At 37.2% G+C, this 16,693-nt stretch overlaps 2 protein-coding genes across 2 annotated transcripts; one reads left to right on the top strand and one right to left on the bottom strand.

The window, feature by feature from the left end:
• Nucleotides 1–1,820: 1,820 nt before the first annotated feature.
• Nucleotides 1,821–8,587, top strand: LOC117662416 (apovitellenin-1-like). Its single transcript, XM_034411838.2, has 4 exons — nt 1,821–1,902; nt 4,565–4,674; nt 7,103–7,265; nt 8,322–8,587. The coding sequence occupies exons 2-4, from the start codon at nt 4,614–4,616 to the stop codon at nt 8,422–8,424; spliced, it is 327 nt and encodes a 108-aa protein (XP_034267729.1). The 5' UTR covers nt 1,821–1,902; nt 4,565–4,613; the 3' UTR covers nt 8,425–8,587.
• Nucleotides 8,588–15,344: 6,757 nt separating this feature from the next.
• Nucleotides 15,345–16,603, bottom strand: GPR15 (G protein-coupled receptor 15). The gene has a single exon (XM_034415238.2). The coding sequence runs from the start codon at nt 16,470–16,472 to the stop codon at nt 15,459–15,461; it is 1,014 nt and encodes a 337-aa protein (XP_034271129.1). The 5' UTR covers nt 16,473–16,603; the 3' UTR covers nt 15,345–15,458.
• Nucleotides 16,604–16,693: the final 90 nt, after the last annotated feature.

Here is a 16,693-nt window from a genome sequence, read left to right as displayed (position 1 = left end):
GTCTAATAATCTATAGTGCTGGACTGCAGGACACATACAAAACAATATCTGCTTCAGCAATTATTAAATGAACTATGTAAAATAGTACATTAATAATAAAAGGTTTCAAATTCAATTTAACTGAAATAAAGATTCTCCAGTTTCATCACTATTTGTATAAAATTGGTTCAAATGTGTCCATATACCTATCACTTGATCATTAGCACATAATCTAGAAACAGTTCTATTTAATTTGGCATCAGGAGATGTGAAAGTTCTGTCTAACAAGAAAAATGATGTTGATCACTATATCTCTATGGCTAATAAAGTTTTGTAGTTAAAAAGTGTACTCAAGTACACTATCCTGGGTTGTGTCTAGGAAAGTGTGTTTGTGTGTCTGCAGTTACCTTATATATTAAGATTATTTACATAATGAACAACATTTATGAGGCAGTCCTGAACAAGCAAAAAGACATTTGGAATCGTATTTATAACAAATATATAGGAAAAAATATTTCATTATAAAAACTGTCTCTTGCCTGTTTCAGATGTTTCTGTATACAAACAATTTTATCTTTTACACAATTTGTTTTTCAATTGCATATTATATAAAGCCCACATATTGTCATTACTAGCAAACTGATCTGTTAAGGAAATGTAAAATAAAGCTAAAAAAATCATTTTCTAATAATGTTTATGAAATGTGTTTGGATTAGATTTTGAAACAATTATCTGCTCTAAAGCAGATCTAGATATGAAACAGTTTTAGAGTGCATTAAAGTTATTTAAATAGAAGTTACTATCTTGTACATATACTTACTTTCTGTCCACTGCACAGGAATTATATTTCAGCTATTAAATCTTTTCATTCACGGGTAATAAAGAGTATATTTGGAAAAGCAGCTGTTTGGCATTTTAGAAAAGTTGATAGTTGCTGCTTGCCATTTAAACTCAGAATGACAATTGAAAATTTCCATGCGCCTTGGGAATATTTATAGGCAGGGTACACTTTGATGATAGCTTCTAGTCTTCTGCTGCTCCTTTCAATTTGGCAGTTATCTTCAGGTAAAGGCATCAACACCACAATGAGTCTACCAGGAGACACTTAGAAGCTTGTTGTGTTTTAATAACACTTAACATTTAAATTTATATACCACTCCAAAGTGCTTTACAGCACCTTCTTAACTGCTTAAGTTTATAATGTCAGCATATTGCCACCCCAACAGTCTTGGTCCTCATTTTACCGACCTTCGAAGGATGGAAGGCTGAGTCAACCGGTCAGGATCAAACTCCTGGCTGCTTGCAGAATTAGCCTGTAATACTGCATTCTAACCGCCATGGCTCATAGGCCATGATTTTTTATCTAGTTTTTATCAGTTGTTCTAAACTACCCAGGATTACTCTGTAAAACAGGTGGCCAAACTTCATGTAGGTAGAAGCTGCTTGAAAACAGAATTTAGGATTAGATGGGGGGTCATTGTAATCTACTGAATCAGTTCTTATATAATGCAGTTTCACATAATTCCATAAAACCTACAGTCTACCTCCCCTCCCACCTGGCAATTCTGAATTTGAGGAAAAAGAGATATTATTCACTATATCAATCTTGTAAAGGCAAATCTACGTCACTGAAATAAGTTCAAATTTATGTCATCTGCACATGCCTTTATAGAAAATGGCACAGAAAACTACATTTTAGGAGTTGCTTTAGTTTTTTTTTTTCAAAGATAAACTTCCAATAACTTTATTATGTTGAGCTTTTTGGTATCTTATCAAGTCCAAGAGTACTTTTGTTAAGGTTTAACTAACTCTGTCTATTGTGAAAGAGCTGGTTTGAAACAAACTAAGACTTGGGTGCAACTATTTTGGGACTGAAAGGCAGCTGACATTTCAGAATCAGAAGTAACGGCAGCCAGTGAAGAGGTAGGTGATAATTCTAGCTCTGCGCAAATATATATATATCAAATGAGTAAAGAAAGAAATTAATTTTGTTGACAATGGGTGGGAGGGGGAGAACAGAATGGTAACAATAATCCGAAATACTCAGTTTGAGTTATGCTGTACATCCTAAAATGTAGCACTTAAATTAAGAATGATGTAGTTTCAGATAATTTTTCAATCCTAGACATCGTTATTGTTATGTAATTTCAAGCCAACAGTTGTTTTCTAAAACACCTTACAGGATTATTAGGAGGATAAACTTGAAGAACATCCCATAGAGCCTTTTGGCTTACTTGGAGAAATAAAGAAAGATACAATAATCTTAGCTGAACACAAAACATGAATTACCATGAGTGTTACACTTCATTTAATGTTATTGCTACCAACTTTTGGCCCTTTAACAATTATGATTTCACATAATTCTTGAAATAGTTTATGCATCTGATGAAGTAGATTCTTGTAAACAACAACAACAACAACCAAACATTTTACCATAGTAAGTGTGCCAGGCTTTCAAGTGCTTCAAGAATTTTATTTGCTGGTGTATTTCAAAATATATATGACAGAGATAATTTAACCACAACATGAATTTTTGTCATATCTATTATTTCATAGTGCTGCAGTCAGTATTATGGGAGCTCTTACTCCTTAAAATAATGTAGTAGTTGGGGAATCATTATAGAAGTTGGGAAGTAGTGGGCTCAATAGCAGTAACTGTGAGAAGAATCCAGGAGTTTTAGAGGGCAACCATTTAAGTATAAGCCAGCAAGGTGCTGCAGCTGCCAAAAAAGCTAGACTGCACCAAAAAGGCAGGGGTGGGATCCTACTGGTTTAACAACCAGTTTGCTAAGTGCAGGCCAGTGCGCAATTTGGAGAAAACTCACCTTCCGCATTGCTGCCGGCAAGGAAAACAGGTGAGGTGTGGCAATCCACTCTGCCACGCCAATCAGCTGGGCTTCGGAAATGGAAATAAAGGTGAGTATAACGCAGGGGCAGGCAGGTGGGCCTACTTCAAAATCAGAGTGAACCAGTTCGCTCACAGCTGAAAGTCGCAGCTAACGGTTCGCCCGAACTGGTCCGAACTGGTAGAATCCCACCACTGCAAAAAGGGATAATATCAAGTTCATGTGCAGTATTAGTATCACTATATATTTCCCTGGTAAGACCACCTTTGGAATATTGTGTCCAGTTCTGATCATCATGACACAAAAAAGATGTTGAGACTGTAGAAAGAGTGCAGGGAACAACAACAAAGATGGTTAGGAGTCTGAAGACCATAACATGATGAACGGTTACAGGAATTGGATGCCTAGTCTAATAGAGAAAAGGATTAGGGGTGACATGACAACAGTCTTCCAATATTTGAGAGGCTATCACAAAGAAGAGATGGACAACTTATTCTCCAAAGCACCTGCGGGCAAGACAAGAAGTAACCGATGGAAATTTATCAGAGATCCAACCTAAAATTAAGGATTAATTTCCTGACTGAGAACAATTAATCAGTGGAATGGATTACCTTCAGAAGTTGTGGATGTTCCATCACTGGAGGTTTTTAAGAAGAAATTGGACAGGTACCGTATTGGTCTGGAATGGTATTGGGCCTCCAGCTTGGGCAGGAGGTTAGACTAGAAGACCTTCCAATTCTATTATTCTGTATTTTTCAAATCAACTAATAGTGGATGTCTAATGTAATTTGCATTATATCTGTCCTCCTGAATACAGATACAGTATTCAGGAGGACAGATATAATGCAAATTACATTATTAAGAACATTATTTCCTATACTCTAGCAGACTTTATAAACAATCTTAACCAGGAATGGGTTCTAAATTTTTTTACTACTGGTTCTGTGGGTGTGGCTTATTTTGTGGGCGTGGCTTGATGGTCATGTGACAATTCTTTAGGATTTAGCAGAGGTACTGGTCTACCAGGCTTTTAACTGCTTGCAGAGCTGTACCGGTCTACTCATTTATTTTTGCAGGCACCAATCTACTTATTTTTTTTGGAGGCACTGGTCTACCCATTTATTTTTGCAGGCACCGGTCTACTCATTTGTTTTAGGAGGCACTGGTCTACCATCACATTGCCTTTTAACACTGATCAGCTGTAGGGTGGCCCTTTGAAGCCCCGCAGTAAGAGTTTAAACAATTTTTTTCCTTCTAGCCAATCAGTTGGGACTCAGCAATAGATTGGGAGTGGGGCCAAATAAAAGGTAAGAATAACGCGGGTGGGGTGGGGCAGGAGGGCAGAACCGGTTCGGTGACATCATATTGTCACCGCTACCGGCTCAGCGGAACCAGGCCGAACCGGGAGGAACCCACCACTGATCTTAACCCTAGATAGCATAGAGCATAATGGGATTTTCTTGCTGGGTAACAATGTGTAAGACTTTGAACAAACTGGAAGCTCATTTTCCTTCAATGTATGACATATATCAGCAGCACCTAGAGGAACACTTAGTTCCAATATACATTGTGAAGAAACAGAATCCATCAATGGATATAATTTGAACAGTGGGGACATAACACAAAATTATACTATCTTGTTTCAGTAAAGTACTGGCTTCTATATTTCTTATGGTTGTATCATGATATTATGTTATCCTTATGAAATAGCCAAGCATTAATACTTTTTTCCCCCCCAGAACCCTGCAAAACTTTTTGTCAGCCTCTACCAAAACAGTGATCGAAACTATGCTCCAACTCAAGCCTTTATCTCTTGTTCTTATCCTTTTACTTGCACATATGATGACTGGTAAGATTTGGGGGCCTTCCATTCATAGCTGTTTTGCTTGCTGAATCTTGCTTGCCTCAGCTTTCAGTTCAAGTTAAGTCCTGGTATTAAGTGTGGAATGTATGTGATTTATTATTGTTCCTATACCTAGTTACTGATGAACTAAATAAGGCTCAGACACTTTTCAGAAAAAGATAAAAAAAAGTAACAGAGTTGGAAGGGAACTTGGAGATTTTCTAGTCCAATTCTCTGCTCAAGCAGGATGATCAGCATCAATATTGGGTATTGCATTAGTCAAGAAATAGCTTAAACTTTGTTCTAGCAATAGGATTAGCCATGTGATTAAATAATATTTTAAAAATCAACATATCCAGATATTATTACGGTATCAGTCATGATGTTGGAAGGGAACACTTAGGCCATTAAGTGTTCCCTTCCTTGCCCTGTGCAAGAATCCAAATTAAAGAATCCCCAACAGATGACCATCCACTTCACATAAACATACCCAGATAAGAAAAGTCATCATATATCTAGCTAGGACTCTGGCAAATTAACATTACTATTGCTGTAATAGAAATTGCTGTACCATTCTGTGAGTACCTGTATTTCCTGCATTCTGGAATGACAGAGAGTAGGTCTTGAGTTCTTCTAACATCAGGTATTTGAAGAATACTATTGTATGCCTTCATTATTCTTTATTTCCTTAGCTACATATTACCAATCGTTTCTGTTTCCCTTCATAGAGATGTAGTTTGTAGTCCCTTGATCATTCTTATTGACCTCTTTAACCCTGATCCATTTTCAGCATCATACCCTGAAAAGGATTTAATCCCACAAAATTCAGGAATAAGAAAAATATAATCGTGAAAAAATACATAGGAGTTAACATTACAATGCAGGTAATTGATGTTGGAAAAGATCAATCACAATGCTGATCCAATCTGGGAATTCAGCAACTACAAACGAATGAAACAAGAAAACATATAAAAATCAAAAGTCCACATTCTGGACAAAGAATGTGGACTTGAAAAAGGGGTAAAAGAGGCCAACTATGTTAACACTGAATAGCCCTCTCTCAACAAAGGGGAATAGGACACCACCTATCTCTTACATACAACACAATCCTTTCACAGTTCCAAGAAAATTTCTTGATTCAGGTGACCTTGAGGGCACAGATAAACCCCACAGATAAACCTGGCTCTCAGAGAGAGTGCTAATGTCCAGATGACTGCAAAGAAATGTAATCCTTCCATTCCCCTACACATATACACCATTCAGCGAGAACTGAAGAAACTTCTTGGATGAGAAGCGAAATGTTTTCCTCAAGGAAAAAACAAAAGTCAAGTTGCCTTTTGAAAAAGCACCTTTGAGACATGACTTGGATGACTGAGAATCTCCACAGACATGTAAAAATAAAAATAAGGATTCTGCAGACCACAAGATGGCACCAATCTTCTACATAATAAAAGGAAACTTCCTGTAAAGAGACTATAGAACAGGATCTCAAGTTAGTACATTTTCTGAAAATTCTCAATAACAAAAATATTTTCCTTAAATTGTACCAAAAATTTAAAGACAATTTATATTACACAGAGAAAATTTAAAATAATAAATAAAATTGCTAAAAACAGTTCTTCATTAGAATGTTTGTTCCTGTTCCTGTAGAAAATAGACAACCAATGAAGAGAAACTCTATCTGTTCCAACTGATACCTGGGAAAAATTTTTTCCTGGAAATTCCACTTTAACCACATATTGTAAGAAAACAAAGTACTGTAGCTCTTTCCTTCTGTCCACCTTGGCAGGCAGCTTTGTACCCTGTTTCTTCAAGATCTGCCTCTGGTTTTCACTGGAACAGAGCTCTAGGGCAGGAGTATCAAACTCAAGGCCCGGGGGGGGGGGGAGATCCAGCCCGTGGAGTGCTTAGATGTGGCCCACGGGGCTGCCCTGGAAATAGCGAAGGACTGGTCTGCAGTGCCTCTGCCAGCAAAACGAGCTCCATTTTCACTGGCAGAGGGTTGCAGTAGGCGGTCACAGCTGTGTGCCAAATGTTGGTGATAAAAGGTGACTTACTACAGTCCTTGCATTTATGACTGCCCTTATGTCACATGATCAAAGTGTAGGCACTGTGCAACCAGAATGTATTTATATCAGTTGTAGCATCCCAGAGGCATGTGATTGCCATTTGTGATTTTCTCTGGGGGGTTTCCAGCAAGCAAAGTCAATGGGAGAAACCAGATTCATTTAAAAGCTGTGTGATTTGCTTAATGATCCCATAGCTAAAAAGGTTGTAAAATCAATCATGACCCATTTGTAAAATCAGGCATGATTCATTTAACAATTGCATCACTTAACAATAGAGGTTCCAATCACAACTGCAGTCGTAGGTCAAGGACTACATGTACACCTCATTCAGATGAAGTTTTAATTTTAATTTTGGTCTTTTCCAGAAACTGAAGCCAAAGCCATCTCAAAGAGGCATGTTCGTCGCGATTGGCTGATTATTCCTGATACAATTGCATTCAATATATTTTCATTAATAAATGAAGTGTCACCTAAAACAGCTGAGTATTTGTTTAATGCTGTCCAAACACCAGTTATTCTTGAAACAAGGTATGTCATGTCAGGTGATTGTCATCCACAGCTTGCTAGGTCATTTGTGAAGGTGCATGAATTGGTATGAAAGGCAAGAATGCGAGTAAAGGTGTTAGCTAGCTCCAGGGCCATTACACCATTTGGCAGAGAGACTACCTTGTCACAGGTGGTGGACACTGAGAAGCCATAAATGACAGATGTTAATGACATGTTATGGCTGTCACAGAGCCTGATTTACTTTTCTTTGCCTGCAGCCCAAAGATGTGGTAAAATAAGTGTCCTTTTCTCAATACTGAAATATTATTACTGAAATAAAACTCAGCTGATTGATTTTTACATATAGGACTATGGGTGGAGCTATATCGACCTTAATTCACGCAGCAAATGGTTTTCAATGCCCCTTTTATTAATCCATTACTTTTCTTAGCATATATCCACACATCCCTCTAACTGTGGCTTGAAGATACTTCACAAACCATTATTTAAGCTTCCATTGTCATGATGCAGCCTTTATCTCATTTCCATCCAAGGCCACCTAACTTTGGATTTATCTGAATTGATGTAAAGATGTTTTTTGTCTTTTCCCAACCCAAACCTTGTTATTTTCCCAGTGGGTACCACTCTGGTAGTCACCATGGCAAGGATGTAGTAGGAGAATGGGATGTCCCACCTTCCATTGACTCCTATTTCGGCAACATCATAACCACCTGTTCCCAATCACCAGGCTCTCTCACCATCCCTTACAACTTGGTTTGTGCTGTAATAGAAACAGCTATAGGTTGGAGGAAAAGCAGCAGCCAAATAGGAAGATTGCCACTACTATTACATGCTTAGGAGCAATAATGGACTTCAATATTGCTGTTGATTTTCTTTTAATCTGATTGCTGCTATGCTTCCATATTTCACAGTCCTTTCCTTTTTTTAGATTTCAATGTGCTACTCAAGTCAGCCAAAGAAGAAATAGATCCATGTAAATTAGCACATCAGGAGGGCACTAGACAATGGAAGTTTATTGGATGGGGTAGTTTTAGAACATTTCTCAAACTCTCTAACATAGGTATCTCTTTATGGCAGGAACTTCCTGATAAAAGAAACGGCTAAACTCAGTATGCTGTTTGAACAACTGCAAGACAAAATATCTCGATTATGGAAAGAATTGAAAGAATCAGCACAGTGATAACACCTACATGGATCTGTGAAGTATATCCTTGTGTTTTTGTGCATACAACAGATCTTTAAAAAATCAGTACTGCAAAGGGAAATCTTTGTGAAGGACGCTGGGAAATAAATAAGCTACACTCGGCAAGAATAAATTATAAAGCTGCTTTCTTCATAACAAATGTTACTTGCTTCTGCTATTGGAAATAATCACAATAGAACACTTAACTCATTTCATTAACACTTGATTCCTGTGTTTGTGTGAGTGCTTGCCCATCTTTTACAGTTATGGCAAACATTTCATACATTTGAATGATTGTGGTTCATGAAAGCTTATTTCTGGCCATGGTCACGCTAAACAAATCTGTCAACTTTAAGATATTATCTTTTGTTGGATTTATTGCAAATGAGAAAATGGCTAACCCTCAGGAAATGTAAGGGAAAAATAGGCAGTGCCTACTTCCTAGGTAGCATCCTGACGGGCAAGGAGTCAGAGTATAAGTGAGCTGGAAATAGCTCACTCATTCTGTGATGAGCTGCCTCAGAGAAAAAGAGCAGATTCAAGACTCTTCTGCACAGCAGATTTAATGCACTTGTTTTTCATGCTAAACAAATTAGGAAATTCCTGCCTGGATTTCATCCTATATTATAGCTTTGGCAACAAGACTGTTCAGACATGCATTACCACGATCCCCAGTGGTGAAATCACTGTTACTACCGGTTCTGTGGGTATGGCTTGGTGGGGGGGGTGTTAATGTGACTGGGTGGGCGTGGCCAATTTTTTTTTTACTTTTAAAACCATTTTTTACATGTAAAACCATGTAAAAAAATGCTTTTAAATGGCTGACGATCCCAGCTGACTTGCCTGATAGGCAGGCAACTCATCTGGGATCGTCAGAGCTTGGCTCGTCAGAGGCATTTAAAAGAAAAAAAGCCTCTGATAATTGCGCGGCTCAGCTGGGCATGGGGGCGGGGGCAGGGATTTTTGCTACCAGTTCTCCGAACTGCTGCCGCCATCGCTACCCACTCGCCCGAGCCGGTCTGAACCAGGAGCATTTCACTCCTGATGATCCCCAATTGGTCAATTCTTTGGCAAGAAAGCAAGCATCCATCACTTTTCTATCCAAGGGCAGGTTGTTAAAGCCATATGATTTTCATTGACATACTTCTGTATGAATCTATCTCTGTTGACTCCTCCTTGTACTTTTCATATCCCTCAGTGAACCATGAGGAAAAGAACCAGGGGTGGGTTCTACTTACCTTTACTACTGGTTCGCAACGGGGCTGCACACGTGCATGCGCAGAAGTATTTTGGTGACGTCGGGGTCGGTGGGCGGAGCCTCCCGCCGGTTTTACTACCGGTTCTATAGAACCAGTGCGAACTGGGGGCAACTCACCACTGAAGAAAACCCATTATTTTACTTTTCTTGTTGCTTAGGCCAGAAGGAGAAACTGGCAGAACTCTTGTCAACTTTACCTCAGAAAGACTAAATTATCATTGGGGAGATGATATGGTCATAAATGGTCATAAAGGGTAATTTCCAATGTCCAAGAGGATCAGAGATATTCTTGCCACCAGACACAGTGGACTTTTGGAGCAGAAGTGTTTGAAATGAAGTGCAGTGAACAAACCACACCAGAAGAAGTCAGCAATACTTTGGGTGCAGAGCAAGAAAATATCAGAAGCTACTTCACAGTAGACCAGGCAATTGGAGCCTTTTATTATACATAATGGTCTTTGAGAAAGAGCTTATGGGCTACCTTTTTGTGAGGCAGAGAGGACATGTGGATGAACCAGAGTGAGAAATAAAGAAGGAACAGGAAACAATTTAATTGACACCTCTCTGTCCCTTGTGCTCAGTAGATTGGGACATGCAGAAAGGTCACTGTGATTCAAAATACACTTTCAAGAGGACCAAAAAACTGGTATTATGTTGCATGAGGAAGAATTGGTTAGACATATAAGAGAGAAAGGTCCAATGCATATTAAAAGGCTTTATAATGTTTTGCTAGAAAGGGATTCAGAAACGGAATTAGTTAAAGATTGCATGATTAAGTGGGCACAAAATTTTGAAGAACCAGTGATGTTGGAAACATGGGAAAAAATTTGGGTTCAGAATGTTAAATTTACACAGTCGCAGAATCTGAGGGAAAATTTTTATAAAATGTTTTATAGATGGCATTTAGATCCTAAAAAGTTGTCATGTATGTACCCTAATGTTCAGCCAAAATGTTGGAGATGTGAATGTTTGGATGCTACGTATTATCATGTTTGGTGGACCTGTAGGAAAGTTAAGGTTTTTTGGATAAAAATATGGTGGGTCATGCAGAATGTTTTGAAGAAAAAAATTCAATTTTCTCCACAATTGTTTTTATTGGGCATAGTTAAGGGTTTTACACGGGATGAAACAAAATTAATATTGTATATGATAACAGCAGCAAGATTGTTGATAGGTAAATATTGGAAGAATGAAGCTTTGCCTACTATCGAGGAATGGACTTCGAAGATGGCCAGTTTTGCAGAGATGGCGAAGATTTCAGCATATTTAAAAGATTGTTCACAAGAGACTTATGAATGGGAATGGAAAAGGTGGATAGAATATGTTCAGAACAAATACCAAATTAGAAAGTATCAAATAGCTTTTATTTGAAAACAATGTATTAGAAATATTTTAATATAAAGAGACAAAGAGGGAAAATTATGTAGGGGGAGGGATGGGTTCAGGTATATATATCAGTGTTATTAGTTATGAGTACATAATAGGGAAGTCTGGGGGGGGGAGGGTTAGGGAGGGTTAGGGAGGACGGGAAGTTTGGGGAGGGAGGTGGGGGGGTGAAAAAAGGGGTGAAAATGTAATTGTAAAACTTTTGCAATAAAAAAAAAAAATACACTTTCAAAAATTTATTTGTTTCATTTATATTCTGCCCTTCATTTAAAGAATGCTTCATAGATAAAATGTCTTTTAAAGTATGTTGAATACATATTGTTGGAGTCCAAGGTTATTGTATACAATAAGTTCTATTTTTGCAGTGAAATAACCATTGAATTTAATGTGGGAAAACAAGTCTTTAATTCATATATACTCCATATATTTTAGTTATAATTTTAGTCATTATTTGGAAAAGCCACATTTTCCACATATCAGTAGGTATTAATGGGCTGAATCCAAAATGTTGGAGTAACCTGAAATGCTCTAATTGGTTTATGACAAGAATAGAAAAATCATATTTTCTCAAATTCAGATTAGAGATTTCCCATGTATTAAAGCAAATCAGAAAAATTGATTCTAGAAGATTTGTGATAGCAACAGTCATCACAGTAATATAAACATAGCTGCACTTGAATTGCACTTTCTAACTGCTTTTAATTCAGCGACTGTAAAATATAAATAAAATCCTTTAGGGTAATGTATAGTCATTGATATACATACGTTGACATTGATGTATATAACGAAAACTAAAAATTACATATCCTTGCAGGAATACTTTACCGGGATCTAAGAGGGCCATTCCCATTTCACAGGCTGTCTAGTGAGAGTTACATGCATAGCTTAGGTTTTCTGTGTGTTTTTAATTTTATTTATTTTTATTCTACTTTTATTATTTTTATAAAAAAACTCAAGGTGGCAAATATACGCAATCCTCCTTCTGTTTTCTTCAAAACAATTCTGTGAGGTAGATTGGGCTGAGAGAGAATGACTGGTCCAAGGTCACTCAGCTGGTTTTCATGCCTAAGGTGAGACTACTACTTAATTCTTTTCTGGTTTTGACTCTGGTGTCTTAATCAGTAAACCGAACTGTCTCTCATTACTTTCTTCAGGATTGCAAACATTACAACAGCCCAGAAAGATTGCTCTGAAGAAACTATTTTCTTCATTAAAACTCCAAAACCAGATTTCCTAGCTGTTTGTCAGTAGTCTCTTTCTGAAGAGGCCATAGCTCTGAAGCCCTGTGATGCATGACACTGAAGCTGGAAGTTGCTCTTGATCAGATTGATGCTTCAATTTTGGAAAGAAAAAAAAAAAAGGTTGTGGAATCTTGAAGTTGCATTCTTCAAAGTCACAGGACTTCATTTTTCAAAAGCACACAGGACTTCAAAAGTCAAAATCAATTGCAGCCTCTGTCCAGAGATCTGAGAACTTATATCCAAAAACCTCTTTACTAATTGACATATAACTGGCCTCCTTGAGAAGACTATGCGCTGCAGTTGTGAAAGTATATCTTTTCTCGGTTGCAGACCAATAGTTACCTTTACGTGCATGAGTTTAATGGTTTTTTATTTTCATCTGGCAAACAGCTTTTCTTGACAGGATTATTAAGAAGCATGTACCTCTCTAGTAGGGAACTTGTGGTCTGGTGGTGTGGTGGAATCTCATGCTGAGCTAGCAGAGGGGTTCATAAAAATGAACCATTGCTGTGCAGGAAGTGGCCCAGGAGGGATCCTCCCTAATTTCTTTTAGCATTTATCATATAGTTATGCAGAGTATGCTTTAGTTTCGTGAGATTTTGTCCATGGGTGAACATGCAATAAAGAAACTTCTTGGGCTTTTACATGTCATGTTCCCAGGCCTGACAGGTGGAAACCGTAAGAATCCCTGGAGGAATCGCATCCCAGAAAAGTAGGTATCATTAAGGTGCACTTCCTGGATCCTGCTACTGTTTAATCAAGGAGACAAAACAAACACTAACTGACAACTCTTACTTGCCAGGCAGAAACCATGGAAGATAAATAGTCCCTCAAATAACTGGCCCTATTCCATGTAGGACTTCATTGGTGATAAACCAGCAGCTTGAATTGCACATGAGCAATCAGTGCAGCTCATGAATCAGAGGTGTTATATGGGCATACCAAGCAAGCTTGTCACTGCCCATGCATTCCGGACCAATTGAAACTTATGTTGGGTCCAAGAATAGTCTACATGGCAGAGGGCCTGGTTACCTCAGGGATTTCCTATAATATCTACCTGGTGGATTCAATGTGCCAGGGTTGGTCCCTTCAATTAAGCAATGCCTTCTATCAAGACCCAGGAAGTGCAACTTCTCTGTAACATAGCCTGCCTTCTGGAATGAGGTTCCTCATGAGATCCAAATGGCTCCTATCCTGCTGATGTTTTGAAGATGCCTGAAGACCTTCACCTAGGTCTTTGGTGAGGATGATGGAAACTCCTAAATTCCTTTTTTGTTGTTGTTGTTTCTACTCAATTGTTATTCTGCCATCTTTTCTTGTTTTTATTTTTTAAAATAACCTGTATTTAATTTCAAATGCCCAGAATTACTGGGATATAGTGGAAGGTAAATGTGTAAATAATATGTTTAGAGTCCAGTTCACACCAAAATATTGTTTAGATCATTTAATTTCTCATTGTAGAAATTAAACCACATAAGAGGTTTTGCGTTTCTTTCCTGAAATTCCCATGTCCTCAAATTAGGGTCAAAGTCTTTTACTCCCTCCTGATTTTTTTTTGTTGGCAAGAGGTGGCCTCCAATTAGGTCCTCCTAACTTGTGCATGTCACAGCTACAGAAAACATGGCCTCAGATCGTAAGATAAAAGAACATTTCCCCAGCTCTACTTGGCATCATAACAATCAAGCACTTCACAGAAACTTTTCTTGTGATACAAATTTTGCAAAGTGGTGCAGAAACAACGTCCAAGATTTGTCTGAATTTAAAGAACTTGCTCATAAATTGCCAGTAATTATTTTAGATTTTCACTTTGCTGCTTATGTTCTGATTAACCTGCAAACTGCCTTTTCGGGAAGCCAAAATGTAGGTTTTGGGACTGGTACATGTGGACTGCAAAAATCCAGATGATCCAAGTTACAGTTCTCTATATTTCTTTGTTGCCATTTATTATTTGTCTGGATTTGGGGGCTTGAATTTGTAATCCTATGGTAGCATCTATAATCACTACTGGATTTGATAAAAAGAACCCTGTATACCATCGAAATGTGTAAATAAATCCATATATGGAATTTGTTTCAGTAGATTTCGGTTTCTGATAGTGCAGTTTAACCACATAGAAAAAACAGAACCATCACTTATAAACAAATAAGGGCAGCTACAAGTATTTTAACCTCTTGCTATTAATAAACATGTTGTTTTGCTGTGATACATTTATTATAAAACATGTAACATGTTTTTTACTTAGTGGGACGTTCAACTATTTAAATATATTTGAGTACATCAATATTATTCAGTAAAATCATTTGTAGTGATACTGATAGATCAAATAATTTCTTGTGTATTTAACATTGCAACACATCTCTCAATTGTTTCGTAGTAAGCTATTGCCTTTGTTAAGCAGCATAAAACCCTGAGTGTAGCATAATTTATGCCAACATAATTTTCAATTAACCTCAAAATCTGAGAAATACACTTGGACGCAGCTGTGAGGAAGAGCCCCAATTAGTTTGTTATGCATATATTTATTTTTAAAAATCAGAAAATAAGTATTTCTCGAAGAATCACAATAACACCAACAGTTAAACTGAAATAGTTTTTATACAATGTAAGAGATATAGATGTACATCCGAAAAAAGAGTATATTTTAGAAGACGCTTAAATAGTTTACAATTAACAGAAAAAAAGGCATAATTTTAAAACTTTGCATTCTAAACTAATCTATATAGATAACCATAATGAGTTAGGTCTAAATAAGCTTGACTGTTGAATAGCTTGAATTATTCTATAATTCCCAAGATAAAGATTTTAACAATTTCTGTTATTTTAGATCATATTAGTTTCAAGCACTATTTCATGCAATTACCTATTAACATTCAGGCATATATAATACTTACAGTATAAGTATACTCAACTTAATCTTTTCATTAACTATCCAATTAAAGATACATATCTTGTCTTCCATGTAACTCAAATAAATATTCAATAGCTAATTTAGTCATAATTCCTTTCTAATTCTTTATTTGCATTTCCTCACATTTCAACCTTTCCCTTTTTATCAATACTTCAAAATAGTGATTCTATGCAGGATGATAACAACTTCCTTCTCTTCCCAAGAATAACCTTTTCAGGCAGAAATGGACTCTGAAAATCTAAGTGTCCAAGCTTGAAAAACTGCTTCCAGGTTTATTGTACTTCCTGCATGGAAGAATACTTTGTATCATGGCCCTACCGATGCAATCATCAAAGAAGAAGTAGATGAAAGGGTTTGTGCAGCTGTTGGCAAATGCGAATAGACCACCCAGTTCCATGCCCAGATAGACAATTTTATAGTAAAGGCAGAAAGATTGCTTCAGTTCCAAGATGCTAGATATCAAAGCCAAGATTTTAAAAATGTTGAAAGGAGTCCAAGAGAAAAGAAAAACAATTGATATCGTGAAGACAATTTTGATGGATTTTCTCAGTTTTTTGTCATGTTTCCCAAATTTCTGATAGTGCACATAGAGTTTTTTAATTATGGAATAATGCAACGTTAATATGCTGAACAATGGTATAAAGAAAGCCAAAGTAAGCAACATCAATGATCCAATCCAATTGTTGGTTATGGTTTCCTTGTCCACACAATAAGTATTGTTGTTGTATCTTTTCAACTCTCTGGACTGTAGAGTATGCAGCCCTAACAGGCAGGATAATATCCAAACACTGATGCAAATAAGAATAGGATAAAGCTTTGTTCTAATTTTTTTAGCCATTGATGGGTACATGATGGTCAAGTATCGGTCACCACTCATCCACGTCAGAAGAAAGATGCTGCAGTACATGTTGACTGAGATAATGTAGGAACTGCCTTTGCACAGAATAGAGCCAGATCTCCAAAGTCCTGAGGCTAGTTCCTTGTCTATCCAGAAAGGCAATGTGATAAGAAAACTAAAATCAGAAATTGCCAAGTTGACAATGAAGGTATCAGTAAGCCTCCAGACACATCGTTTGAAGATTAATGTTCCTATCAGAAGACCGTTGCCCACAGTCCCCACAAGAAAAATAACAATATATAAAACACTCACAAAAATTTCCATATAAGGAAGCTTCAGAGTTTGGCAATTTTCTTCAGGAGCATCTGAACTAAGAGAATAGAAGTAATCATAGCTGGGAGTTGTTTCCTCCATTTCAAAAATAATTCAGCAGCTGGTTGGTAAAGGAGCAACTCTACTCTTGGTGCAATAAACAGCTCTTTCCTTCAATTTCTTCCAGATAACAATGACTAAGCAGCCACTTAAGTGGAGAACAGCATATGAAAACTGGTGGTTTCCTGAACCTAGACAAATTTATGTTTTTTTGATTTAAAGAAGTGTTGTGGTTTTTTCTTGTTTAGTAGAAGCAAAACAGG

Source organism: Pantherophis guttatus, chromosome 5 (genome assembly GCF_059756535.1).
Source record: "Pantherophis guttatus breed Tessera chromosome 5, ASM5975653v1, whole genome shotgun sequence".
NCBI lineage: Eukaryota > Metazoa > Chordata > Lepidosauria > Squamata > Colubridae > Pantherophis > Pantherophis guttatus.
This window is presented reverse-complemented; position numbering and strand designations above follow the sequence as displayed.

Bases quoted from the DNA above. Each gene is read 5' to 3' on its own strand.
- LOC117662416 (XM_034411838.2), top strand. From the start codon at position 4,614: ATGCTCCAACTCAAGCCTTTATCTCTTGTTCTTATCCTTTTACTTGCA. The intron at 4,675-7,102 runs GTAAGATTTGGG...GGTCTTTTCCAG, and splicing joins ACTTGCACATATGATGACTG to AAACTGAAGCCAAAGCCATC. The intron at 7,266-8,321 runs GTATGTCATGTC...TCTTTATGGCAG, and splicing joins CCAGTTATTCTTGAAACAAG to GAACTTCCTGATAAAAGAAA.
- GPR15 (XM_034415238.2), bottom strand. From the start codon at position 16,472: ATGGAGGAAACAACTCCCAGCTATGATTACTTCTATTCTCTTAGTTCA.